Source organism: Astatotilapia calliptera, chromosome 6 (genome assembly GCF_900246225.1).
Source record: "Astatotilapia calliptera chromosome 6, fAstCal1.2, whole genome shotgun sequence".
NCBI classification, from domain to species: domain Eukaryota; kingdom Metazoa; phylum Chordata; class Actinopteri; order Cichliformes; family Cichlidae; genus Astatotilapia; species Astatotilapia calliptera.
Window position 1 is genome coordinate 20,387,240 of NC_039307.1, and position 24,021 is coordinate 20,411,260.

Genomic DNA, 24,021 nt, shown 5'->3' on the forward strand with positions numbered 1-24,021 from the left:
CCTGTGATTTTTACTGGGTTAACCTCTCTGGGTTAGTTTCCACCAGGTGACCAGTGACCTGGTTTGGGCTAGAGTTGGCTTCGCATCTGCTCCTTTTTAATGGCATTTCCTTCCATTTGGCACACCCAAATGGAAATATTATAGCAGATGACTTGTAAAGCCAAAATGGATTAACAGGACTTGATTGGAAAGGTGTAATCTTCAGGCTTTTGTTTAGCACATGGCTAAAGTAGAACCTAACACTACCCCTAAGAGGCATGTTATAGTTATATACATGGGAGGACATCTGCATGCTGGACAGCTTTTTGGATCAAAACAGCCTTATCTATGGAGACATACAGTGCACCAACTGTGCACCCTTTAGTTAAAGTGGACTTTAGTCATTCCTGTTCTAGTGGACTTAATGGTCCATGATATCTACAGCTGTCTATGTCCATAGCAGGGTGTGATCGCTGCTTAAGCAGGTCTCCAATGATCTGGTGGATGTTAGTGTTTGAACAAATTAATGTATGAGACTTTGGTTGAAATGGAACCTCTCTATTTTCTGCACATTTTCCCTCATTTTAAGTATGTAGCTGAAACAAAACTTAACCAAAACATTAGATGGGGTGTCCTGGCCAGGTGGATGTTGAGACGCTTTCTGACACATGACGCCAACAGATTTACTCAGCTGTAACTAACGGATGTTAATTCAATGAGTGTGTCAGACAGTGTTGAATTTGCACTATGTGTAAAGTGTAAGAAATGTGGTAAAAGGCACAGAGTGTGATTGTTTAATACAATGGGGAGGTGAACTCTGTCTTTTTAATGTTTATCTGCGATGTTCTCTGCGGTATTGGGAACTGCATCATGATGTTCAGGTAGATGAGTGGCCATAGGCTCGTTAGTGATCGAGCTCATACGGTTGACAGCTGGTGAATACCAAACAGCACCTGTTAATCAACCAGTTAAATTTGAGAGCAGATTGCCTTTTTTGCAAAGTAACTCCTGTGGATTCATGACACAGCTCATCGTGCCAGTAAGTGACTCGCAGCACCTTTTCCTGCTGCTGTAGCCTCAGATTCAGTCTTGATATTTGAGCTATAGATGCTGTTCCCGTGGTGACTTTGAGTGATGAACTCTTTGGTTTGGGTGCCTAGCAACGGGAGTCAAACGAGTATTCAGTTTTAATTGTGAACTATTTGATGACCAAAGATGACCCCCACCCCACACTGCTCTCAAATGACTGTAATGAAAGTACTGGATGGACCTTAGCATGTTCTTCTATTTCTGTTGTTTAGTGGTAGTTGACAAACCGTGGTAGTGGAGCATTAAAAAAGAAAGAAAGTTCAGTGATGCAGACCATTTCTCTAGTTATATTAAGTGTAGTAAAGTGAGACGACTCTTGAATGTGCAGGACTGCCCATTTTGCATAACTACAGTGGGGCAAAAAAGTATTTAGTCAGCCACCGATTGTGCAAGTTCCCCCACCTAAAATGATGACAGAGGTCAGTAATTTGCACCAGAGGTACACTTCAACTGTGAGAGACAGAATGTGAAAAAAAATCCATGAATTCACATGGTAGGATTTGTAAAGAATTTATTCGTAAATCAGGGTGGAAAATAAGTATTTGGTCACCTCAAACAAGGAAAATCTCTGGCTCTCACAGACCTGTAACGTCTTCTGTAAGAAGCTTTTCTGTCCCCCACTCGTTACCTGTATGAATGGCACCTGTTTGAACTCATCATCTGTATAAAAGACACCTGTCCACAGCCTCAAACAGTCAGACTCCAAACTCCGCCATGGCCAAGACCAAAGAGCTTTCGAAGGACACCAGGAAAAGTATTGTAGACCTGCACCAGACTGGGAAGAGTGAATCTACAATAGGCAAGCAGCTTGGTGTGAAAAAATCAACTGTGGGAGCAATCATCAGAAAATGGAAGACATACAAGACCACTGATAATCTCCCTCGATCTGGGGCTCCACGCAAGATCTCATCCCGTGGGGTCAAAATGATCATGAGAACGGTGAGCAAAGATCCCAGAACCACACGGGGGGACCTGGTGAATGACCTGCAGAGAGCTGGGACCAAAGTAACAAAGGTCACCATCAGTAACACACTACAACGGCAGGGAATCAAATCCCGCAGTGCCAGACGTGTTCCGCTGCTGAAGCCAGTGCATGTCCAGGCCCGTCTGAAGTTTGCCAGAGAGCACATGGATGATACAGCAGAGGATTGGGAGAATGTCATGTGGTCAGATGAAACCAAAGTAGAACTTTTTGGTATAAACTCAACTCGTCAGGTTTGGAGGAAGAAGAATACTGAGTTGCATCCCAAGAACACCATACCTACTGTGAAGCATGGGGGTGGAAACATCATGCTATGGGGCTGTTTTTCTGCCAAGGGGACAGGACGACTGATCCGTGTTAAGGACAGAATGAATGGGGCCATGTATCGTGAGATTTTGAGCCAAAACCTCCTTCCATCAGTGAGAACTTTGAAGATGAAACGAGGCTGGGTCTTCCAACATGACAATGATCCAAAACACACCGCCCGGGCAACAAAGGAGTGGCTCCGTAAGAAGCATTTGAAAGTCCTGGAGTGGCCTAGCCAGTCTCCAGACCTCAACCCCATAGAAAATCTGTGGCGGGAGTTGAAAGTCCGTGTTGCTCGGCGACAGCCCCAAAACATCACTGCTCTCGAGAAGATCTGCATGGAGGAATGGGCCAAAATACCAGCTACTGTGTGTGCAAACCTGGTAAAGACCTATAGTAAACGTTTGACCTCTGTCATTGCCAACAAAGGTTATGTTACAAAGTATTGAGTTGTATTTTTGTTATTGACCAAATACTTATTTTCCACCCTGATTTACGAATAAATTCTTTACAAATCCTACCATGTGGATTCATGGATTTTTTTTTTTTTCACATTCTGTCTCTCACAGTTGAAGTGTACCTCTGGTGCAAATTACTGACCTCTGTCATCATTTTAGGTGGGGGAACTTGCACAATCGGTGGCTGACTAAATACTTTTTTGCCCCACTGTATTCATAACAGCGTTGCTTATCTAGCTGCTTATCAATACCTAGCTACCAGTGCCAGTTCCATACTGGTTATTAACAACAGCCCTAAACAAGGAGGACAGCAAAGAGGATGCTCTGCTGGGATTTTAAAAACTTTCTAACCACATTATTATTGCAAGGACACCGTCTGAGGTCTTCAGGCATATAAAAAAAAGCAGTAGGCACTTGCTCTCAAATGTTACGTTTTGGCCTTCACCCAGAGGAGAATCTTCTGTTGTTAAAATGTACAGCTCAGAAAAATTCACAACGAGGTTTAAATCGCACATCGACTCTTCAGGATTTAAGTATTCAAGCTTATTCAAGTTTACTTATATAGATTGTAAAATTTGCTGAGAAGAGAAGGAGATGACAATGGCCAGTGGAAACCAACAATACCAACACTTTGAGGGCTGGATTCAGAATCACACCAGAGTGTCTCCTCTTTAACCCATTTTTAAAGTGGGGTGTCATCATATCAGACTTTGGTTGAGTAACGTAACACTGACTCTTTGAGTGAATAGTACTTTAGGCATTCAACAGATGTTATGATCACTAATAATACAGAGTACTTAACATAAAAAAACAAGAAAAGGTATTTGAAAATGAGGAAAAAAAGTGATATTGTAATATAATCCTGTAACCATGAAATGGAAAACGATTACCCCGAGCTGCAGGCACATGACAGGCTGCACTATAAACGTGTTGTTGTCACACTCCTGGCACTACTTGTTGCCGTCAGCGCTGGGTCCAGGAAAGAGCTGTGGTCTCATTACGTCAAAGTCTTTCTGGCTACAGGACCGGCTCATCTGCGTTACTGCGTTTCGCTCAGTGTCACTGTATTCGTGGTGCACCCTTTCTCCCCCTCCCTCGACCTCCGTGCTCACCCACAGGAAAGAGGGGTCTGGTAATGGGGGAGGGGTTGGTGCACACTCGGTCCCAAGTTTCCCAAATCCAGGAAATGGTCTCTTGGCTTTGTTTCTGAAACGGTTTTTTTCACTCCTACATCAAAAGATTTCAAACCCTGCAGAATGTTTTCTGGGCTCATTTTCTAAGTGTGTTATATAATTCTTTAACCCCCTGTCACCCCCAGCTGCTTCCTGACTTTATCTGGGCTCGTTTCATCAGGAGCAGTGTGTGTGTGTGTGTGTGTATCTCTGGAGTCCTGCGCCTTTGACTGGCTGACGTGTTGAGAGAGTTATGGTTAAATAAGTAACTCTATATGTGTTTTCTGTCACAGCTGACCCATTTACTTTCAAGTATACATACAGAGGGCATTCACTGTCACCGGCAGTGTTGAAGAGCTCAGTTTGCTCTGGGTCAGTGAGGGGGATGTGTACACACATGTGCTCACAAATGCTCATTACTTACCTTCATTCTTGAGGCATGTAGCTTTTGTGTTTTGTCTGCTCCTCCTGTTGACTAATTAGTCTTTTTTTTTTTTTTTTTTTTTTTTTTGCCTCACAGTGGCCCTGGCCCACCCACCCTCACATGCCTTAGATTCTTTGGCACACCCTGAAAATTCCCCCCTCCTTCCCTTTCTTTTGTGGTAAATTTTTTTTTTTCCCCCCCTCTCACCGTCCCGCCCATGGAAACCACACCGGACGGAAAATGATATAGCTACACACACACACACACACACACACACACACACACACACACACACACACACACACACACAGATGCTGTAAGTCTTTAATTGTGCCTTAAACATCGAGCTATTTGTGTCCGTCCTTCACTCTCTATACATCACTGCTGCTTAGACGAAGCACGGCCGTGTGAGCATGCTCACAACTTGGAGCTCTGTTTGCAAGCTTTGTTTGTGTGTGTGTGTTTGTGTGTACATAAGGTTGTTTGTTTAGGCTGCAGTACCATTCAAAGTGTTACTTTGTCTCTGTTATTTCCCGCTTTGACAATTCAAGGATACACACACACACACACACACACACACACACGCACAGTGACGTCTAGCTTCGATTGCAGCTGTGGAACCAGATTTTGTAAATGGTTAATTAAGTGTGCCTATGCGAAGGCACACTTATTACTATTGCTCGGATTTATTATTATTATTATTAAGTGTGCCTATGCGAAGGCACACTTATTACTATTGCTCGGATTTATTATTATTATTATTATTATTATTCTTTTTCCGCCTGAAATTTTGGACCTTAACTCGCCCCACAGTTTTGAGACAAGGTTCACATATGATATATCATTGTGTGCGGCTGGAGCTGGAATGAGTTGCTATGACTTTTGGTGTTTATTACTTCTATAGTTTTTTAAATATGAATATTTTAATGCAAGTTTTTTCCCATTGAAATGAATGGAGAACAAGAAAACTTCATTTGTGGTGTGCTGGCTCACTCTAGTGGTATGTCGGGAGTAATGCGAGGCGGCCGCTGTGTCCCTGTGGACGCTTTTATTTTGTATAACTACCGGAAGTAGTTCCTGTGTACTGACGCTAGCTGGGTAGCTAGCGCCGCGTCGCTTAAAAAGCAGCCGGGCTTGTCTTAAACTTAAGAGGCTGACACTCGCTAAACCACCCGATCGCTCGCCAAGCGACTGTTTCACACTGGACTTATTTTTCGTTTATATGGGCCGATGATGCTGGTCGATGAGGAAAAACTAACTGAGTTGTTTGGTGGTGGCTAACGCGGAGCTAGCTAGCCACCGGTATGTGTCTCTTTCCCCTCATATGTGGGGAAAGAAACATGTGAGGCGGCCGCCGATCGACCGGTTTTCAGGTGAGAATGTAGGTGTGTAAACGTCAAATATCTGCTCGTTTTGTCAAAACATCCCATATTAGCAACAGATTTCTCACGATGTTGCTGCTAGCCGGCTAGCTAGTTTGGCCGGCCGGCTAGCCGGCTAGCTAGCTCGGCTAGCTAGCGCCGCTTCGCTCAAAAGCACCCAGGCTTGGCTTTCAGTGAGGCGTCTCTAACTCCTTTCACCCCCGATCGCTCCGCAAACAGTCTTTGTCTTAGCTGGACTTATTTTTCGTTTATATGGGCCAATGATGCTGGTCGATGTGGAAAAAATAACTGAGTTGTTCATATACCGGTGGCTAGCTAGCTCCGCGTTAGCCACCGGTATATGTCTCTTCCCCTCGTATGCGGGGAAAGAAACACCGATCGACCGGTGGTGGCTAACGCGGAGCTCAATCGTGGATAAGGGAAACCCAATGCAGGAGAAGCAGGCGGCTGGTGAACTGAATTTCAGGTAAGACGTTATTAACTGCACTCTATTTGGGTCAGATATAAACCGAGTTTAGGTGTAGTTTATTTTCGTTGTGCTGACAGTTACAATAACTGTACTGCGTGCTAGCTAGCACGACGGAGTTTCTATACAGCTGTGCGCGCTAAGTTACTGATTTTGAACTTTATGACAGCCTCCCCTATTTTCAGGCGAGAATGTAGGGGTGTAAACTTCAAATATCTGCTCGTTTTATCAAGAAGTCCCATATTTTATCAAGAAGTCCCATATCTCTCACGATGTTACTGCTAGCGCCGCATGGCAGCTAGCTGGCTAGGGCGGCTTGGCTGACACCTAGGCCGGGCTGACTGATACCCAGGCCGGCTCACGCTCTCGTTTCACCGCCGCATGGCAGCTAGCCGGCTAGCTGGCTAGCGCGGCTTGGCTGCCACCCAGGTCGGGCTGGCTGACATCCAGGCTGGGCTGGCTGACACCCAGGCCCGCTCACGCTGTCGTGTTATTTTTCATTTATATGGGCTGGTGATTCAGTATGAGTGTCCGGTGAACTGAATGTCAGGTAAGACGTTATGTATATGTAAGGTAGTGACTGGAATAAGTCACAAGGTGTCGCTGTTGAGCTGCATATATGTTGTAAATTTTAGCAATTTTGACCATTTGTCCTCTGCAGGACACCGTAGTTCAGATTTCTCGTTCGCGTGGGCGCCATCTTGGTTCAGTGTTTACTGTGATGTGCAAAGGTAAGCACTGTCAGTGGCGAACTGCATTGGTTTTGTTTAAAAATAAGTGTTCCACTGTGTAAAATAGCGGTTTGTCATTTAAGCCGAGCATATATTTTGTTTATTGAGAGGTTCATGTATTGTCTGATGAGAGTATGAGACAAAGATATACTTTTCTTTCTTACTCTCATATAAAATATTTAGCTTTTATTAAATAGTTATCTGAATCTTACAACCAAAGTTTGTATAATAATACACAAGATTGGCTGTAGACCATTGTTAATCATTCAGAACACTGTGTAAAAATAACAAAAAACAAAAAGTAAATAAATAAATATTTATTTTACGTGTTTGATGTGTGTGGCAGGGCGTGGTCTGCAGTGCCGCTGCAGGGGAGGTGGACCCACCTCAGCGGCATCTGCAATCACGCCTCTCAGGTGTAAAGTCTGTGCTCTCTCTGCTTTTTTTTTTTTTTTTTTTTTTGTGTATGTGTCGGGCTATGAGATGAAAAGCTACAGCCGGCTGTGTGGGTACAGCAACTATGTGTGAAAAGTGGTCCATAACGTAATGCTTCAAAGTGTGTTCATGCAAACATTGTCGGGTCTGCTTATGAACCTCTGCGCACAGCGTCTACAAATTGGGGCTGTACGAAGTCACCTCATCTTTACACAAAACCGTAAGCTGTCATCTGTGAGGCGCGAGCGGTGTTTGGTTTTACCATAGTTCATGGTGGAGAATGGCTGCTCTGCTGAGTTTTGCTCTCTGTAGCCGTTTGAATGGCAAACTATACTGATTAGCGGCGGCATAGGCACACTTAAAATTTCTTCAGAAATTTTCGCTTTCTAGTTATTATTATTCTTTTTCCGCCTGAAATTTTGGACCTTAACTCGCCCCACAGTTTTGAGACAAGGTTCACATATGATATATCATTGTGTGCGGCTGGAGCTGGAATGAGTTGCTATGACTTTTGGTGTTTATTACTTCTATAGTTTTTTAAATATGAATATTTTAATGCAAGTTTTTTCCCATTGAAATGAATGGAGAACAAGAAAACTTCATTTGTGGTGTGCTGGCTCACTCTAGTGGTATGTCGGGAGTAATGCGAGGCGGCCCGCTTGCCCTTCACAATAAGAGCATTATAGCGGATTATAATGGGGGACGCTTTTATTTTGTATAACTACCGGAAATAGTTCCTGTGTACTGACGCTAGCTGGGTAGCTAGCGCCGCGTCGCTTAAAAAGCAGCCGGGCTTGTCTTAAACTTAAGAGGCTGACACTCGCTAAACCACCCGATCGCTCGCCAAGCGACTGTTTCACACTGGACTTATTTTTCGTTAATATGGGCCGATAATTCCTTTATTCTAGTGGTATGCCGGGAGTGGTGCGGCCTATTCGGATTAACGTAATGATGACACTATCAACGGCGCGCGTCAGTCCGCCCCTCCTCCAGTTTGAAATTGACCTTAGAAGACACCGTAGCGTATGCTGGACCCGCATGCATCTGTCCACCTCTCCTACGTTTTGAAATTGAGATTTGAACATCATTTTCTGAAGTATTCGGAACAACAGTGTAAGGTTTGACAAGGTAAGTGTATCTCTCTCTCTCCGGTTTAAAATTTAGCTTTGAAAGTGATTTTTTTAATGTGTCTGGGTGATTCTTTGTCGTGGTCATGTTCGGCACATGCTAAAGCTAGTTAGCGGGTATTCAGCCGAGGTCTACAAAATGATGGTATCTACAAATGAGGTATCTACAAAATGATGGTGTGGTTAGCACTTGGATGTAACTTTATTCCAGAGGTATCGTTTGTAATTAAAACTTTTAAGAAGCGAAGTGATTTTTTTTTTTTGTATGTGTATCTTGGCGATCGCATTTCACGCCCTTTGTCTCGGTGGTGGCTAGCTAGCGGATATTGAGCATAGGTAAGCCTCTCCGGCTTGAAAATGACTTTGAAAGTGATTTTCTGTGTCTGGACGCTGATATCTACAAAATGATGGTGTGGTTAGCACTTGGATGTAACTTTATTCCAGAGGTATCGTTTGTAATTAAAACTTTTAAGTGGCGACTGTCGCCGCGTCCAAAACAATAGCTTCGTTGTAGCCGCGTTTCACACCTCTTTTTCTGTTTTTATAAGGCGTTAACTACAGCAGCCTTTAACACCTCAACTCTTGCTTCAGCCAAGGTAAGTGCCCCCCTTATATTTTCTATGTGTGTGTTCAGCTGATATCTAGAAAATTGGTGTGTTTAGCGCTGGATGCCATTTTATTCCAGAGCCGTTGTTTGTAATTAAAACAAAGAGACAAAGAGGAACTTTACTGTTTGGAAGGGAGTAAAGTTCCTCTTTGTCTCTCAGTGGGACATTTCAACCATACAGTACAAGGCTACATTTCAGCTTTACAAGCCAATCAGTTTGCTAATTGTTCTTGTGAGATTTGTTTGCAAAGTTTAAGGTGTTAAATAGGAGCTGTGACCATCTGGGTCTGCTTGCTGCTGGCACTTTGCCAGAGCCCCAGCAACAAGACCGCCTCCCAGCTACGAGACTGCCTGTAAGCCTTGCAAGGTACCCAATTTTCCAATTACTCTATAACAAAACTGTTGTGGGCAACAAGACTGTCTCCTAGGTGTGCAAGTCAATCACTTTGCCAAATGTTCTTGTAAGATTTGTTTGGAAAGTTTAAGGTGTTAAGTAGGAGCTGTGAACATCTGGGTTTGCTTGCTGCTGGCATTCTACCAGCGCCCCAGCAACAACACTGCCTCCCAGCTTTGCAAGGTAATTACTTTCCCAATTACTGTACACCAAAATGGAGTAGTTGTCGTGGTCAACAAATCTGCCTCCCAACTTTCAAGGTAATCACTTTCCCAATTACAATATACAAACTGTTATGGAACTTTACTTAACAAAGCCTTAAGACCGGGCAGTGACACTATCAATATGTCTATTTAAAGAAAAGAGAGATTTATTATTATTTTTTGGTTCTTGTAGTTATCTTGTGTATCAGAGGGTTAAAATAAAAAATTGCTGGTATACATCAGAATTTTTGATTCATTTACTGTTTGTCGATTTACTGCATTGTAAAGTCTTTTGGCTACCAATGCAGCTACCTGGTTATTATGCTTGACTTAAAATGAAAGCTGGGTCTGATCACATGCTTGAAATGCCAACAATTAATATTCTGTTTTTCTGCTGACATTCTACCAGATGCCGAGAAAAAATAAAAGATCCCAGGCACAAAAGAAGCGCTGGAAACCACTTGACCTGGTCGATCCTGCTGTCCCAATGCTCACTGGCCACAACCAAGATGAGGCAGTCAGTAGTTTTCCATCTGACCAGGTAAAGAAGATATAGTAGTGATCACAGACAGTTGAACAGTTTTCGAAACACGTTTGAGACAGTTAAGAACACCTACCCATACAGTTTAGGATTGTTTGTTATAATGTCACACAACTGGCATAACAGTGCATGGTATGCAGAGCATTTAAATGAAATGAATGTGTCAGGTCACTTAATGTCTTCTATAGGGATTTTCTTTTTTATTGCTCTGTAAGTTTAGTAACCACTACTGTTCAGTATCAAATATTCCATTCTGTTTCAAATCTGTTAGTAGGTTTTATAATTTTGACTAACTGTACATAACCTCTCATCAGATTTCAGACACACGTCCACTAGAAAAACGATCTGTTACCCAACTGGCATACCAGTTCATGCCATGCATTGCATTTTAGAGTGAAATTAATGTGTCAGGTCACTTAATGTCTTAACATTATATACTGTTTTTCCTGGGTTGGCAGACAGCACCAGCCAGGTTGTCCTTGGTAACGGAGAATAGACCCACCTCCTTATGTCCTCCAGGCAGCAAGGTAAATTTAAAAAAACGTCTTCCTCCATTAAGGATTTATAGTGGACAGTTACATTACCATTAAATGTTAAAGACATATGGTTACATGTTAGCATTATGAAAGCAAGAATTTTGTTGTATCCCCTTTGTTAGTTACGTAACCACTACTGTTCCATATTTTTGTTAAAGTTTCTAAAGTTACACTCACTTTCAAATCTCTTAGTAGTTATGATGCAAACAGCTGGGATTTTTTTTTATTGCTTTTGTATTTTTTATTGTAAGTTTAGTAATCACTACTGTTTCATGTTTTCTTTAAAGTATCCAGTGTTACACTCTGTTTCAACTCTGTTAGTAGGTTTTTATAATTTTGATTAACTGTATGTAACCCATTATCAGATTTCAGACACTCGTCCACCAGCAAAACGAGTCTGGGCAACTGATGATTTCCACACGGCATCAAATTCTCCACCTAAAAAGGTATGTCCACAAATGTCTATAACAAATTAGTATACATGCAATCTTTGCTGTATAATCACCGGGGTTGATATTAGGGCTGCCACAAACGATTATTTTGATAGTCGACTAGTCACCGATTATTTTTGCGATTAGTCGACTAATCAGATCATCATCCATTGGACGTAAAACTACAGCTTATTGCACCAGCAGCATCTGCTCTTACATAACTATCATTAGCTTACAGCTTTAAGTGTTTCAGGTCTCTGCTAACTAAAAATAAAGACAAGATGATAGTTTATTAAATTTTAATGAAATTTGCAGATTGTTTCGGTGAAGTTTAATAAACTCCTTGCTATCTAAAATATAACAGGACACCGGAGTAAATTCTCCAGCATCTCACACTTCTGATAATCAGCTGTCTGCTTGACGTTTATTCAGCTGTGTAAAAACTATAACTTTAATCTCAGCCAAACCGATTTACTCAGGAACAAATAAAATACTAAAAAAAAGCCAAACAATAACATTTTAAGTTATCTAAGTGACTCATATATATTTAACCTGAGTAGCGAAAGACGGCGGTGGGTTTGAAAACGATTTGCTGGGAGTCCGGTGTTCTCACTGCGCTAGTGAGCCTAGCCCCCGGCTCGCTAACGAGCTAGTGGGTAACAGACATCTCCGAAAACGTCGGAGCGCTTTTGAAAATATGTGGTGTCCTGATAAACTGAGCAGATATTTGAGGTTTACACAGCTACATTCGCGCCTGAAAATATGTTAAACGTTTATTTTGTGACCCAGAAAGAATAATAAGAGTAATATTAAAACTAACTAGCTGCCGCCATTGTTGGAAACTAAGCTGGGCCGCGCTATGAATTCTGGGACACAGCTCCTCCTTCTTCTTCTTCTTCTTCTTCTTCGGGGTTTAACGGCAGCTGACATCCTTGTACATGCAATGCTGCCATCTTCTGTTTCAGTCCGTTATTACACTCTTAAATCCTGCTACTTATTCCAGCTTCAAACGACGCGTCGACTATTAAATCAGTCGTCGACGATTTTGTTAGTCGACGTAATCGTGACTAGTCGACAAATCGTGGCAGCCCAGTTGATATTTAGTCTTTCACCTTAAGTATGCTTGCTAACTCGTACTAAATATACTAAAATGTTAGACTAAATATGTACTTTTTAAAAACATGTACAAATTTACTAAATTTGTAAATGTCTTTCTTCGGATTCCTAAAATGTAGACATCTCAACAGCTATTTCTGTCTATTTAGCTATATCACACACACACACACACACACACACACGTATGTGTATGTGTATATGTATATATATATGTATGTGTATATATATGTGTGTGTGTGTGTGTGTGTGTGTATGTGTTCAGAAAAAAGTTTATACCATTTAATACTTAAAGCTTCTCATAAATTGACATTCACAGTGAAAAGCAATGCAAATAAATACAAACATGGCTTTGTGACACTCATCTTTTATCAAGATGGATGTCACTGTATTCTGTTTCAATCACATTTAACCTCTAACTGAATTTTGTGTCATTTCTTTACAAAATGTAACACAACTATGAAACGTGTTTTTATGGCACATGTACAGAACCATCTGGTTTAATCTGAAATCAGTGAACGAATTACATCTAATTTAAGAGCATCTGAGATCCTCTTACGAATAATACGTAAACAGGATTTCCTTTCATATATTTATATTTAGGCTGCAATTTAGTTGATGTTTGAAGGCCCGCAGCAACCTAAAATAATGTGTTATACTGAAAGAAATTAACTGCTTTGAAAATATGAGGAGCAGAAGGTACAGATATGACCTTCGTTAAAAAAAACAGCACTCAAGCAAATTACAGATATCTGAAATATTTGTCATTTTTACTTTCCACCTCTGCTCTCTCTCACTCACTCTCACTGTTCCTGTCACTGTCTTTCTGCCTTTCTCTTTCTGGCATATCTCATGCTGTTTATCTTCAGATTATGCTATACTATGATTGACGAGTGATATAATTTGGATTAATTTGCCTGCACATTGCTTAATTATTTTAACATAATTAAAAATGGTAAATGGCCTGTATTTGTATAGCGCTTTACTTAGTCTCCAAGGCTCCCAAAGCGCTTTACACTATGTTCAGTCGTTGACACTTAAAAAAATAAAAACACATTTTTCTACATTATTGCAGCAACACTTAAATGTATTTTATTGCTCAACCTTGAAACACATATCATAAAATGTTTAACAATAATATGTGTCACCTTTGCATTTCTTGATCAGCCTTTCCATGACACAAATGAAGACCTACTGACGGAGGAGCTACAGAGCAACACAGTTCAGCCGTTTTGGAGTGTCAGTGCAACTCATTGTCAGAGTGATGAGAGGTACACAGAATTCTCTCGAAATAATCAGTGCACATGTAATGCCCTCACATTCCTGGCCTACCTTAATGAGGAATACCAGTTCAACATAGCCATGCTTGATAAGGTCCTTGAACAGGGAGATGCACTCTACTGTTGGATTAAAACAAATCTTCTGCAGGAGAAGCGTTATACACAGGATCATCTGACCATGGAGGACCTGCCCAAAGAACTTCATACTGACACAAATGTCTACAGTGTGAAAATGGATGACATAAGTTATGGATTTCTGGAAGCAGCAGAGAACAGTCCTCAAAGAACAGAGTGGTGGTTGCCTCTTGCTATTCGCCTTGAATGTCTGTCAACAGATGTGAACTTTGCTTTGCTCATGGTCTCACCTGAGTGCATTGCGGTTTTCCGTGACAAATCTGGGAGGTATGGATTATTTGATTCACACTCAAGAAGTGCAGCGGGTTTACGTCAGCCAAATGGAACAGCAGTCATGCTCACTTTCACTCATGTGAATGACCTGATCACCCACCTGCATAACCTTTTTCAAAATCAAGGCAAGCATGCACGATATGAGTTTGTGCCTGTTTCTTTCAAAACAGTCAGCACTCACACGGAACCCCCTGGACAGTCAACTCAGGTAACACCAGGAGCTACAGCTACATCATCAACACAAAATGATGAACCACAAATCACGAATCCCACTGTGCAAATGCCTGAACCAGAATCAGCCAAAACCCACATGACGATGTTAGACAATACTTTAAACTCACCAGATGACAAAATGGCTAAAACCCCCCGAACAGCAAGAAATGTGAGCAAATTAAATAAACGACAACGTAAGAAAGCTATTCGTCAAGCTCAGAGGGAGTATGTAAAAGCTAAAGACAAATCTTCAATTGAAGAAGTGGCAAAGAAGACAAACAAAAGAAGACACGAAAGAGAACGATATGCCTCCTGTCGTGAATTTCGAATGAAAAAATTACAGGCTATGAAAACTCAATATGCTGAAAACTATCATTACCGTAAACAAAGACTGTTATCAGCCAAAAAATATTACGCAAATCCTCATATTCAAGAAAAAGTAAAAGCCTGCCAGGTGAAGAGATACCAAAGTGATCGTCATTTTCAACAAAAAATGAGAGACTACATTATCAGAAGATATACTACGGATCCCGACTTTCAAATCAGACAGAAAAAATATGTGGTTCAGAAGTACAACACGGATACCAGCTTTAAAACCAGACAGAAGCAATATGTGGTTCAGAAGTACAACACGGATACCAGCTTTAAAACCAGACAGAAGCAATATCTGGTCCAAAGGTACAACACGGATACTGACTTTCAAACCAGACAGAAGCAATATCTGGTCCAAAGGTACAACACGGATACTGACTTTCAAACCAGACAGAAGCAATACATAAGAACAAAATATGCATCTGATCCAAACTACAGGCACAAACAGAAAAAATCAATTTATGCCAGGTATCACAATGACTCACAATTCAGACTGCACCATATACAGCGCTGTGCCCAGTACCAGAGACACAAAATGGCTACCACTGCATCTTTTGCCATTTATAAAAAGTTGTGTGCACAGAGAATAAAGAAGAAATACAGACGACTAGTAACACAGTTCCAGCAGGGTCCACAGTCTGAAGCACAACCCCAGCTTGTAGTGAACAGTGTGATGCAAGCAGCCACATTAGCTTTCCGTGAAGCCATTCAGTTAGGACCCACCCATGTCTGTACAGTGTGCCACAGAACTCTGTTTCCTAATCAAGTTAAACATTGCAAAAGATCAAAGTATGTTACTAATAGTAACATTGTTGCCACTTGCTTGACAGGAAAATTTGTCCATGTTTGTGACAGGGAATGCTCAGCTAATTGTACTTTCCCAAAACAAAGAATGGAAGAGTGGATTTGCTACAACTGTGACAACCACCTACAAAGAGGCAAGATGCCATCCGTCGCAGTAGCAAACAATTTAGCACTAGCAACCATTCCAATTGAACTGAGTAGATTAAATGTACTAGAACGACAACTGACTGCTAAAATTCTCCCGTTTGCAAAAATCATTGCATTACCAAAAGGACAGCAAAGAGCCGTACATGGGGCTGTTGTTTGTGTACCATCGGATGTGGAAACCACAGTAAACTGTCTTCCCAGACCTAACAGTGAAGCCCAGCTCCTGCAGGTACAGCTGAAGAGACACATCAGATTCAAAGGTTACCAACACTTCTACACTGTAAACATGAAGAACGTGTTAGCAGGATTATCAAAGCTAAAAGAGATGCATTCAGAATACAAAGATGTATCTATTGATGATGAAGCTACTTTTGCTGATCCCACAAGTAATCAGATAATCGACACGGAACATGACACTGCTGATGCAGATATTCAAGATGCACTGCCCAGAAACTTTGACCAGCAAATTGTACCAGAAAGAAGAACCACTGAGGATACAACAGCTGGACTGCTTGAGCCATGTCATGATGTAAACCAACTAATGGAGCCTGAACAGTCAAATGAACAGCCCTTACAAGATATGGAGAAAGAAAAGGAAGAACTTCGACCTGGTCTTGTTCTAGACACCTGTATGCAACCACCAGATATAGCACAGGACATTTTATCATATGGTGAAGGAATATTTAGCATTGCACCCGCGCAAGGAAATAGACCTGTTGGCTTCTTCTCTGTTCCTAAACTTGAAGCCATGGCCTTTCCTGTCCAGTTCCCAACTGGACAGAACACATTAGATGAAGCCAGACAAGTGAAACTTTACCCAAGCATGTATTTTAATACACGGCTGTTCTCTGCAGACACACGGTTTGCAACTGACCAAAGCTACCTATTCTTTGCACAGTTTGTAACAGAAACACACATGGCTACAAACAGCATGTCCATCCAATTGCGCAAAGGAAAGGCAATCACCAAGGATGGGCGTAAAATTTCTAACAGAATGCTTCAAAATAAAGACGAAGTGGAGAAACTGATAAATAACAAAGACGCAACACGCTTCATGAAACCTCTGAGAGGTACTCCAGCCTATTGGGAGAAGGCACTGAAAGACCTACATGCTATGGTCAGACAGTTAGGAAAGCCAACTTTTTTCCTGACATTTTCAGCTGCTGAAATGAGATGGCCTGAGGTTGTTGAGGTCATAAAAACTCAACAAGGTGAACAGGTGGATTTTTCACAACTTGACTGGAACACAAAGTGTGAAATTCTCCGAAGCAACCCTGTGACTGTGATGCGATTGTTTGAAAAAAGAGTCGATGCACTAATGACAACACTGATCCTGTCCCCAGCACAGCCCATCGGTGAAGTAGAAGATTACTTTTATCGAGTGGAGTTTCAGGCCAGAGGTAGCCCTCATATCCATTTACTGGTTTGGGTCAAAGATGCACCTGAATTTGGAAGCGACCTTGAAGACCACGTGTACAAATTTATTGACAAGTACATAACATGTAAGATGCCTGACCAAAATGCCGATCCTGAACTTCACAAAATTGTGTCTGAGGTTCAAGTCCACAGCAGAAATCACTCCAGATCCTGTAAAAAAGGTAATGTGTCATGTAGGTTTGGCTTCCCCAAACTACCCGTAGATCAAACAATGATCACTTTCCCAAGCCCAGATGATGATGATGATCACAATGATAAGCAGCATAGCACAAGTAAGGAGAAAGGCACAAATGAAAAGCAAAAGAACAGACGAATGGCTCTCGCAAAAAAAATGAAAGAGGCCAAAGAAAAACTCCAGCCATTGAGAGATTTGCTCTGCGACCCAAATTCCTCGTTTGAAGACTTGTCTGAGCTGCTTCACAAATGCAAATTAACTTATGAACAATACTTGGATTGTGTCTTCAATTTAACCAATAGTCATGTCATCCTCTTAAAGCGTGAACCTAATGACTGCTGGGTGAATGCATACAATGCAGATCTGCTGAGGGCCTGGAATGCCAACATGGACATCCAATATGTCATTGATGACTACAGCTGCCTGATGTACATGATGTCTTATGTCTCTAAACCCGAATTTGAGATGACACAATTTCTTAATGGAGTCATCCAGGAAGTAAAAAAGTCCAGTGTCAATGAAAGAGATGAAATGAAACAGATAATGCAGGCATATGCTAAACACAGAGAAGTCAGTGCCCAAGAATCCGTGGCAAGGACATGCAGCCTGCCACTAAAAAAGTGTTCACGCAGTGTGGTCTTCATACAGACTGATGATGATGCCCTGAAAATGAGTCTCCCGATGAGCAGGTTGCAGAGCATGGCACCAGATGATGAAAATGTGTGGATGTCCGGATTGCCAGAAAAATATGCAAACAGACCCAGAACACCTGACTTTGAAAGAATGTGTTTGGGTGAATTTGCTTCAGAGTACAGGATTCTCTACGGCCGTCAAACAGAGTCCAAAAATGCCATCCGTCTTTTGAATAACATGGGTTATATTCAAAAAAGAACAAAAGGGAAACCTGCAATAATCAGATATCCTCGGTTCTCAGAAAAGAAACAACCAGAAAAGTTTTATAGCAGACTGCTAAAACTTTATTATCCACATCGATCAAATGATGACCTTAAAAACACAGAATACCCCACATCCGAGCAGTTCTACAAAAGTGGACGAAAACATGGTTATGCAGTACGGCCAATTGTTACCTTTAACAAAAAGCGATATGAAGGCCATGGCAAAACAATGGAAAGGGCACTGGAACAGATTGAACAACAAGGCCCACTTATCAATGCATGGAACACCTTTGCACCTGAGGTTGAAGTAGATCGTTTAGAGTGTGTGGCCCAACGACAATCCAGACATGACACTGGCGAAAATGAAATGGACATTGTTCCTGACTACCAAGTCAGTGGTAGCAGCAGTGGAACCATGCCAGCAATCATAGCACCAAAGCTGAGCCCAGACTTTGTCAGAAAAATGTACCAAAGTCTGAATGAAACCCAAGCATCCATATTCTACGCAGTGCGTGAGTGGTGTTTCAAACTTGTGTGGGGTCACTGTCCTGAGCAGTTCTTTTATTTTGTCTCTGGAGGAGCTGGCTGTGGAAAATCACATGTTATCAAGTGCATATATGAGGAGGCAACAAAGATTTTGCACCAACTCCCCAGATTCCGAGACCAAGCAGACATGTCCTACCCTGCAGTACTGCTGACTGCATTTACTGGCACTGCAGCTTTTAACATATCTGGGAAAACACTGCACTCTCTGCTAAAGCTGCCAAGATCTTTAAAACCGCCTTATCAGGGACTGGGGAATGCACTGGATGAAGTGAGAGCTTCACTTTCAAATGCAGAGATTCTGATCATTGATGAGATATCTATGGTTTCTAAAGACCTTTTTGCCTACATCCACTGGAGACTTCAGCAGATCAAAGGAAACAAGAAACCTTTTGGTGGGATGTCTATCCTTGCAGTAGGAGACTTTTACCAGCTGCCACCCCTTGGAAAAGCCAAACCACTCTGTGTGTATGAGGACAATGTCCTTGATCTCTGGAAAGACTATTTCCACATGGTCAACCTGACAGAAATCATGCGACAGAAAGATGATCATTCTTTTGCTGAAGTTCTGAACAGGATAAGAGTGAAGCAAAAAACAGATTCTCTTGAAGCCGATGACAAAGCCTTGCTCACACAGGCTATCCATGACATAAAAGACTGTCCATCTAATGTATTACACATTTATGCTACAAACAAAGAGGTCGACAAACACAATTCAGCAACTGTAACTGCTCTTCATTCTGATATCATAAATATTCAGGCAGAAGACTACAGAAAAGACCGACGAACGGGTGACATGGTCCTCCTGGCAGAAATGATGAAAGGCAACAAAGGAGATTTACCTGATAACATACAAGCTGCACCTGGAGTGCGTGTTATGATTATCAGAAATTTGGATGTTGAAGATGGGCTTGTTAATGGGACATTTGGAACAATCACGAACATTGTGACAGCCACACAGGATGGACCAAAAACTGTGAATCTCATTGGACTCACGCTGGACAATGAAAATTCTGGGCAAAAATTTCGCAGAAAAATACAAGGATCCTCAGACAATCTTGTGTATATTGAGAAATGTGAAGAATGCACAAGTAAAAAAGGAGTGGTTCGCAGGCAATTTCCAATGAAGTTGGCCTTTGCATGTACAGCTCACAAAGTACAAGGCATGACAATGGAATCAGCAGTAGTATGCTTGAAGCGTGTTTTTGAACCTGGAATGGCCTATGTTGCACTCAGCCGCACAACCTCACTTAAAGGACTGTACATCACAGACTTTGATGAAAAGAAAATCTATGCTGATCCTGCCATCACAGATGCACTCAAAAATATGAGACATGCATCATTTGAGAATGCAAGACCACTGTTGCAATTCTTAAAATCAGTAGATCCCACAGTCCCAACGTTGACAATTATCCATCATAATGCACAAGGTCTCCCAACTCACATGGAGGACATGAGATGCCACCATGAACTCAGCCTTGCTGATGTTTTATGTATAACAGAAACACACTTGTCTGGATCATCGGTTTCTCCCCGCTTCCAGCTGGAACAATACAACATGGCCACACGCAACAGACACGTCTCTTACACAAATCATACAGACATGGCAAAGGTAAATGGCGGTGGAGTTGCAATTTACTACAACACAATTCTTACAGCAGAGTCCCGAAAATACCTGCAAAATGTGACTGACCTTGAATTTGTTGTTGTCAAGGTTGAATCGCCAGTCACAGCTTTGATAGCAACTGTATACAGGCCACCAAATTACAGCCATGTGAGGTTTTTACCACAAATGCAATGTCTTTTGGACTCGTTGGAAATGATGAATCACCAACCAATTATTGTTTGTGGAGACTTCAATGAGGACCTTATGAGCAGAGGAAAAAAACCCATCCAAGAACTGTTGCAGTCAAGAGGATATGCACAACTGATTACTGCTGCAACTACCGAAAAACACACATTGATTGATCACATTTACATATCACAGCCATACGCCTGCCTCCAATCAGGTGTTCTGAATACATATCACAGTTATCATAACCCCATTTATTGTGTTATTCACTAACACAAAATGACTGCAAGGGTATGAGGGATATGGACTTGCCAAGTGTCACTCCCTATTGGCCTACTCTCGCCTAAAAGTCATACAGATGGACCTAAATATGGATATCAGCATCTACAACAAGAAGTACAGGTGAGTCCTCTTGTAACATTCTTTAATGTACTTCTATTGTTCTTGTGAGATTTGTTTGCAAAGTTTAAGGTGTTAAGTAGGAGCTGTGACCATCTGGGTCTGCTTGCTGCTGGCATTTTGCCAGAGCCCCAGCAACAAGACCGCCTCCCAGCTACGAGACTGCCTGTAAGCCTTGCAAGGTACCCAATTTTCCAATTACTCTATAACAAAACTGTTGTGGGCAACAAGACTGTCTCCTAGGTGTGCAAGCCAATCACTTTGCCAAATGTTCTTGTAAGATTTGTTTGGAAAGTTTAAGGTGTTAAGTAGGAGCTGTGAACATCTGGGTTTGCTTGCTGCTGGCATTCTACCAGCGCCCCAGCAACAACACTGCCTCCCAGCTTTGCAAGGTAATTACTTTCTCAATTACTGTACACCAAAATGGAGTAGTTGTCGTGGTCAACAAATCTGCCTCCCAACTTTCAAGGTAATCACTTTCCCAATTACAATATACAAACTGTTATGGAACTTTACTTAACAAAGCCTTAAGACCGGGCAGTGACACTATCAATATGTCTATTTAAAGAAAAGAGAGATTTATTATTATTTTTTGGTTCTTGTAGTTATCTTGTGTATCAGAGGGTTAAAATAAAAAATTGCTGGTATACATCAGAATTTTTGATTCATTTACTGTTTGTCGATTTACTGCATTGTAAAGTCTTTTGGCTACCAATGCAGCTACCTGGTTATTATGCTTGACTTAAAATGAAAGCTGGGTCTGATCACATGCTTGAAATGCCAACAATCAATATTCTGTTTTTCTGCTGACATTCTACCAGATGCCGAGAAAAAATAAAAGATCCCAGGCACAAAAGAAGCGCTGGAAACCACTTGACCTGGTCGATCCTGCTGTCCCAATGCTCACTGGCCACAACCAAGATGAGGCAGTCAGTAGTTTTCCATCTGACCAGGTAAAGAAGATATAGTAGTGATCACAGACAGTTGAACAGTTTTCGAAACACGTTTGAGACAGTTAAGAACACCTACCCATACAGTTTAGGATTGTTTGTTATAATGTCACACAACTGGCATAACAGTGCATGGTATGCAGAGCATTTAAATGAAATGAATGTGTCAGGTCACTTAATGTCTTCTATACCCTTTTAGCAGATAGCACCAGCAAGGTTATCCTTGGAAACACAGGATAGACCCACCTCCTTATGTTCCCCAGGTATCAAGGTAAATATCAAAAAATATTCCTCTATTAAGAATTTACAACAGACAATTACATGTTATAGACATATTCATGGTTACATCTCAGCATTATGCAAACAGCAGGGATTTTCTTTTTTATTGCTCTGTAAGTTTAGTAACCACTACTGTTCAGTATCAAATATTCCATTCTGTTTCAAATCTGTTAGTAGGTTTTATAATTTTGACTAACTGTACATAACCTCTCATCAGATTTCAGACACACGTCCACTAGAAAAACGATCTGTTACCCAACTGGCATACCAGTTCATGCCATGCATTGCATTTTAGAGTGAAATTAATGTGTCAGGTCACTTAATGTCTTAACATTATATACTGTTTTTCCTGGGTTGGCAGACAGCACCAGCCAGGTTGTCCTTGGTAACGGAGAATAGACCCACCTCCTTATGTCCTCCAGGCAGCAAGGTAAATTTAAAAAAAACGTCTTCCTCCATTAAGGATTTATAGTGGACAGTTACATTACCATTAAATGTTAAAGACATATGGTTACATGTTAGCATTATGAAAGCAAGAATTTTGTTGTATCCCCTTTGTTCTTTAATGTACTTCTATTTTATTAATTCCTATACACTCTGAACCGAATTTGTTGAAAAATAAAGTCAATCATGTTCTCTTATACGCAGACACAACAGAACACCAGCCTCTACGTGGTGCGAAGCCTACTGCAACAAAAACGTGATCTTCATGTCTTTGCGACTGAGCACGCTCTACCAGCAACACTGACAGCTCACCAGTGGGAGCTCATAGATAAGACTGCTGATGTGCTGTCATCCATTGAAGAGCTGACTAGAAACGTGAACAGAAAGACTGCAACTGCACCTGATGGGATCCCTGCCATAACAGGTCATTTGTATTTTTTTTGTTTCTTTCTTTATATTGTAACATTTGGTATTGATAGTGTTTGAAACAAACTATAATCTCATCCATTCATTAAGTCATCCATTCATTCATAACTCCTCAGATGTGTTCTGTCCAGTGAAGGCAGTGGAGAAGCTCTACACTGATGTTGAAACTGTGCCACTCTTCTAGAAACCAGCTACAAGGATGGGCAGGTATAGTGAAATTAAAATGCACCTTTTGTTCAACAGGTTTATATACAGTCAAGTGATCAAAAGACACCAGTATTAAACCCATTTAAGCCAACTATACGCTTTGATTGGAACTATATACAGGCCACCAAATTACAGCCACGTGTGGTTTTACCTCACATGGCAACTTACTTAATCAAAAGACACCAGTATTAAACAAATTTCTCTCTTTTACTTCCTTTTTAATTTAGTTTTGGGTAATTTAGTTCTAAAGTTACATTTATTTTTGCAAATATTTATTAGATCATCATGACTTGCCAGTTCGCTAACTGAAACCTGCGCTTTGTGATGTCTCTTGTTTTGTTTTAAATTGTGTTTTGCTTTTATCTGTTTTCTAGCTGTTTTTGCAAAGTCAGCCAACCTCTTGCTTCCAAATGACCCTTATCCAGAAGTATCCGTGAATGCCTCATGAGAAGAAACTAAAGTGGAGACCTACCTCTCAGAGAAAAACGCACACATAAGAAAAGCGACCTACTTCAGTACTGGAAAGAACATCCTAATCTGTCTCCCTCTATGGCTGCTGTTGCGATCCCAGTGTGCCCCCTGTAGCTCTGTGGACAGTTTTTGATTTGTTTGCATCTCACCCCAACCGGTCGCGGCAGATGGCTGCCCCTCCCTGAGCCTGGTTCTGCCGGAGGTTTCTTCCTGTCAAAAGGGAGTTTTTCCTTCCCACTGTCGCCAAAGTGCTTGCTCATAGGGGGTCATATGATTGTTGGGTTTATCTATATACATTAATGCTTGTATGCTTTTCATTTATACTTTTCCTTACTCTTCGGTTCATAATATAAAGTTACTTGAATGGTTTCCTTTTTCCTTATTTTATATTGCTTTGCTGTT

General features: G+C 41.4%; 2 protein-coding genes across 22 annotated transcripts in view; both read left to right on the top strand.

Annotated features, from left to right (window-relative positions):
* The window catches only part of LOC113024178 (amyloid-beta A4 precursor protein-binding family B member 2), an 88,779-nt gene that overhangs the window by 7,807 nt on the left and 56,951 nt on the right, over positions 1 to 24,021 (top strand). For 4 of the 14 annotated variants that reach the window (XM_026171006.1, XM_026171007.1, XM_026171009.1 and 1 more), the window contains exon 1: positions 5,329 to 6,258. The exons of 2 other annotated variants lie outside the window; for them this stretch is intronic. Coding sequence is in view for 7 of the 12 variants with exons in the window: in XM_026170996.1 (XP_026026781.1) it covers positions 10,165 to 10,296; positions 10,755 to 10,823; positions 11,198 to 11,278; positions 13,544 to 20,716 (7,455 nt within the window). In the remaining 5 variants the exon portion in view is untranslated. Of the gene's footprint in view, positions 1 to 5,328; positions 6,259 to 7,971; positions 8,553 to 8,574; positions 10,297 to 10,754; positions 10,824 to 11,197; positions 11,279 to 13,543; positions 20,723 to 24,021 lie in introns of those variants that run through there. 8 more of the 14 variants (XM_026170995.1, XM_026171001.1, XM_026171002.1 and 5 more) reach the window with 8 other exon arrangements.
* On the top strand, positions 20,785 to 23,795 carry LOC113024182 (uncharacterized). 8 transcript variants are annotated; one of them, XM_026171018.1, is made up of 8 exons: positions 20,785 to 20,845; positions 20,970 to 21,024; positions 21,664 to 21,795; positions 21,992 to 22,063; positions 22,433 to 22,501; positions 22,720 to 22,939; positions 23,058 to 23,148; positions 23,523 to 23,795. In XM_026171018.1, the coding sequence occupies exons 1-7, from the start codon at positions 20,802 to 20,804 to the stop codon at positions 23,123 to 23,125; spliced, it is 660 nt and encodes a 219-aa protein (XP_026026803.1). In that variant the 5' UTR covers positions 20,785 to 20,801; the 3' UTR covers positions 23,126 to 23,148; positions 23,523 to 23,795. The 8 variants fall into 8 exon arrangements, with proteins under 8 accessions (XP_026026803.1, XP_026026805.1, XP_026026804.1 ...); XM_026171020.1 differs by having other exon boundaries at positions 23,073 to 23,148; XM_026171019.1 differs by having other exon boundaries at positions 21,995 to 22,063.

Excerpts from the sequence above, each read along its gene's own strand:
- LOC113024182 (XM_026171018.1), top strand. The coding sequence starts at position 20,802 with ATGGACCTAAATATGGATATCAGCATCTACAACAAGAAGTACAG. Across the intron at positions 20,846-20,969 it reads ATCTACAACAAGAAGTACAG|AGCCCCAGCAACAAGACCGC; the intron begins GTGAGTCCTCTT and ends GCATTTTGCCAG. Across the intron at positions 22,502-22,719 it reads TATGTCCTCCAGGCAGCAAG|ACACAACAGAACACCAGCCT; the intron begins GTAAATTTAAAA and ends TCTTATACGCAG.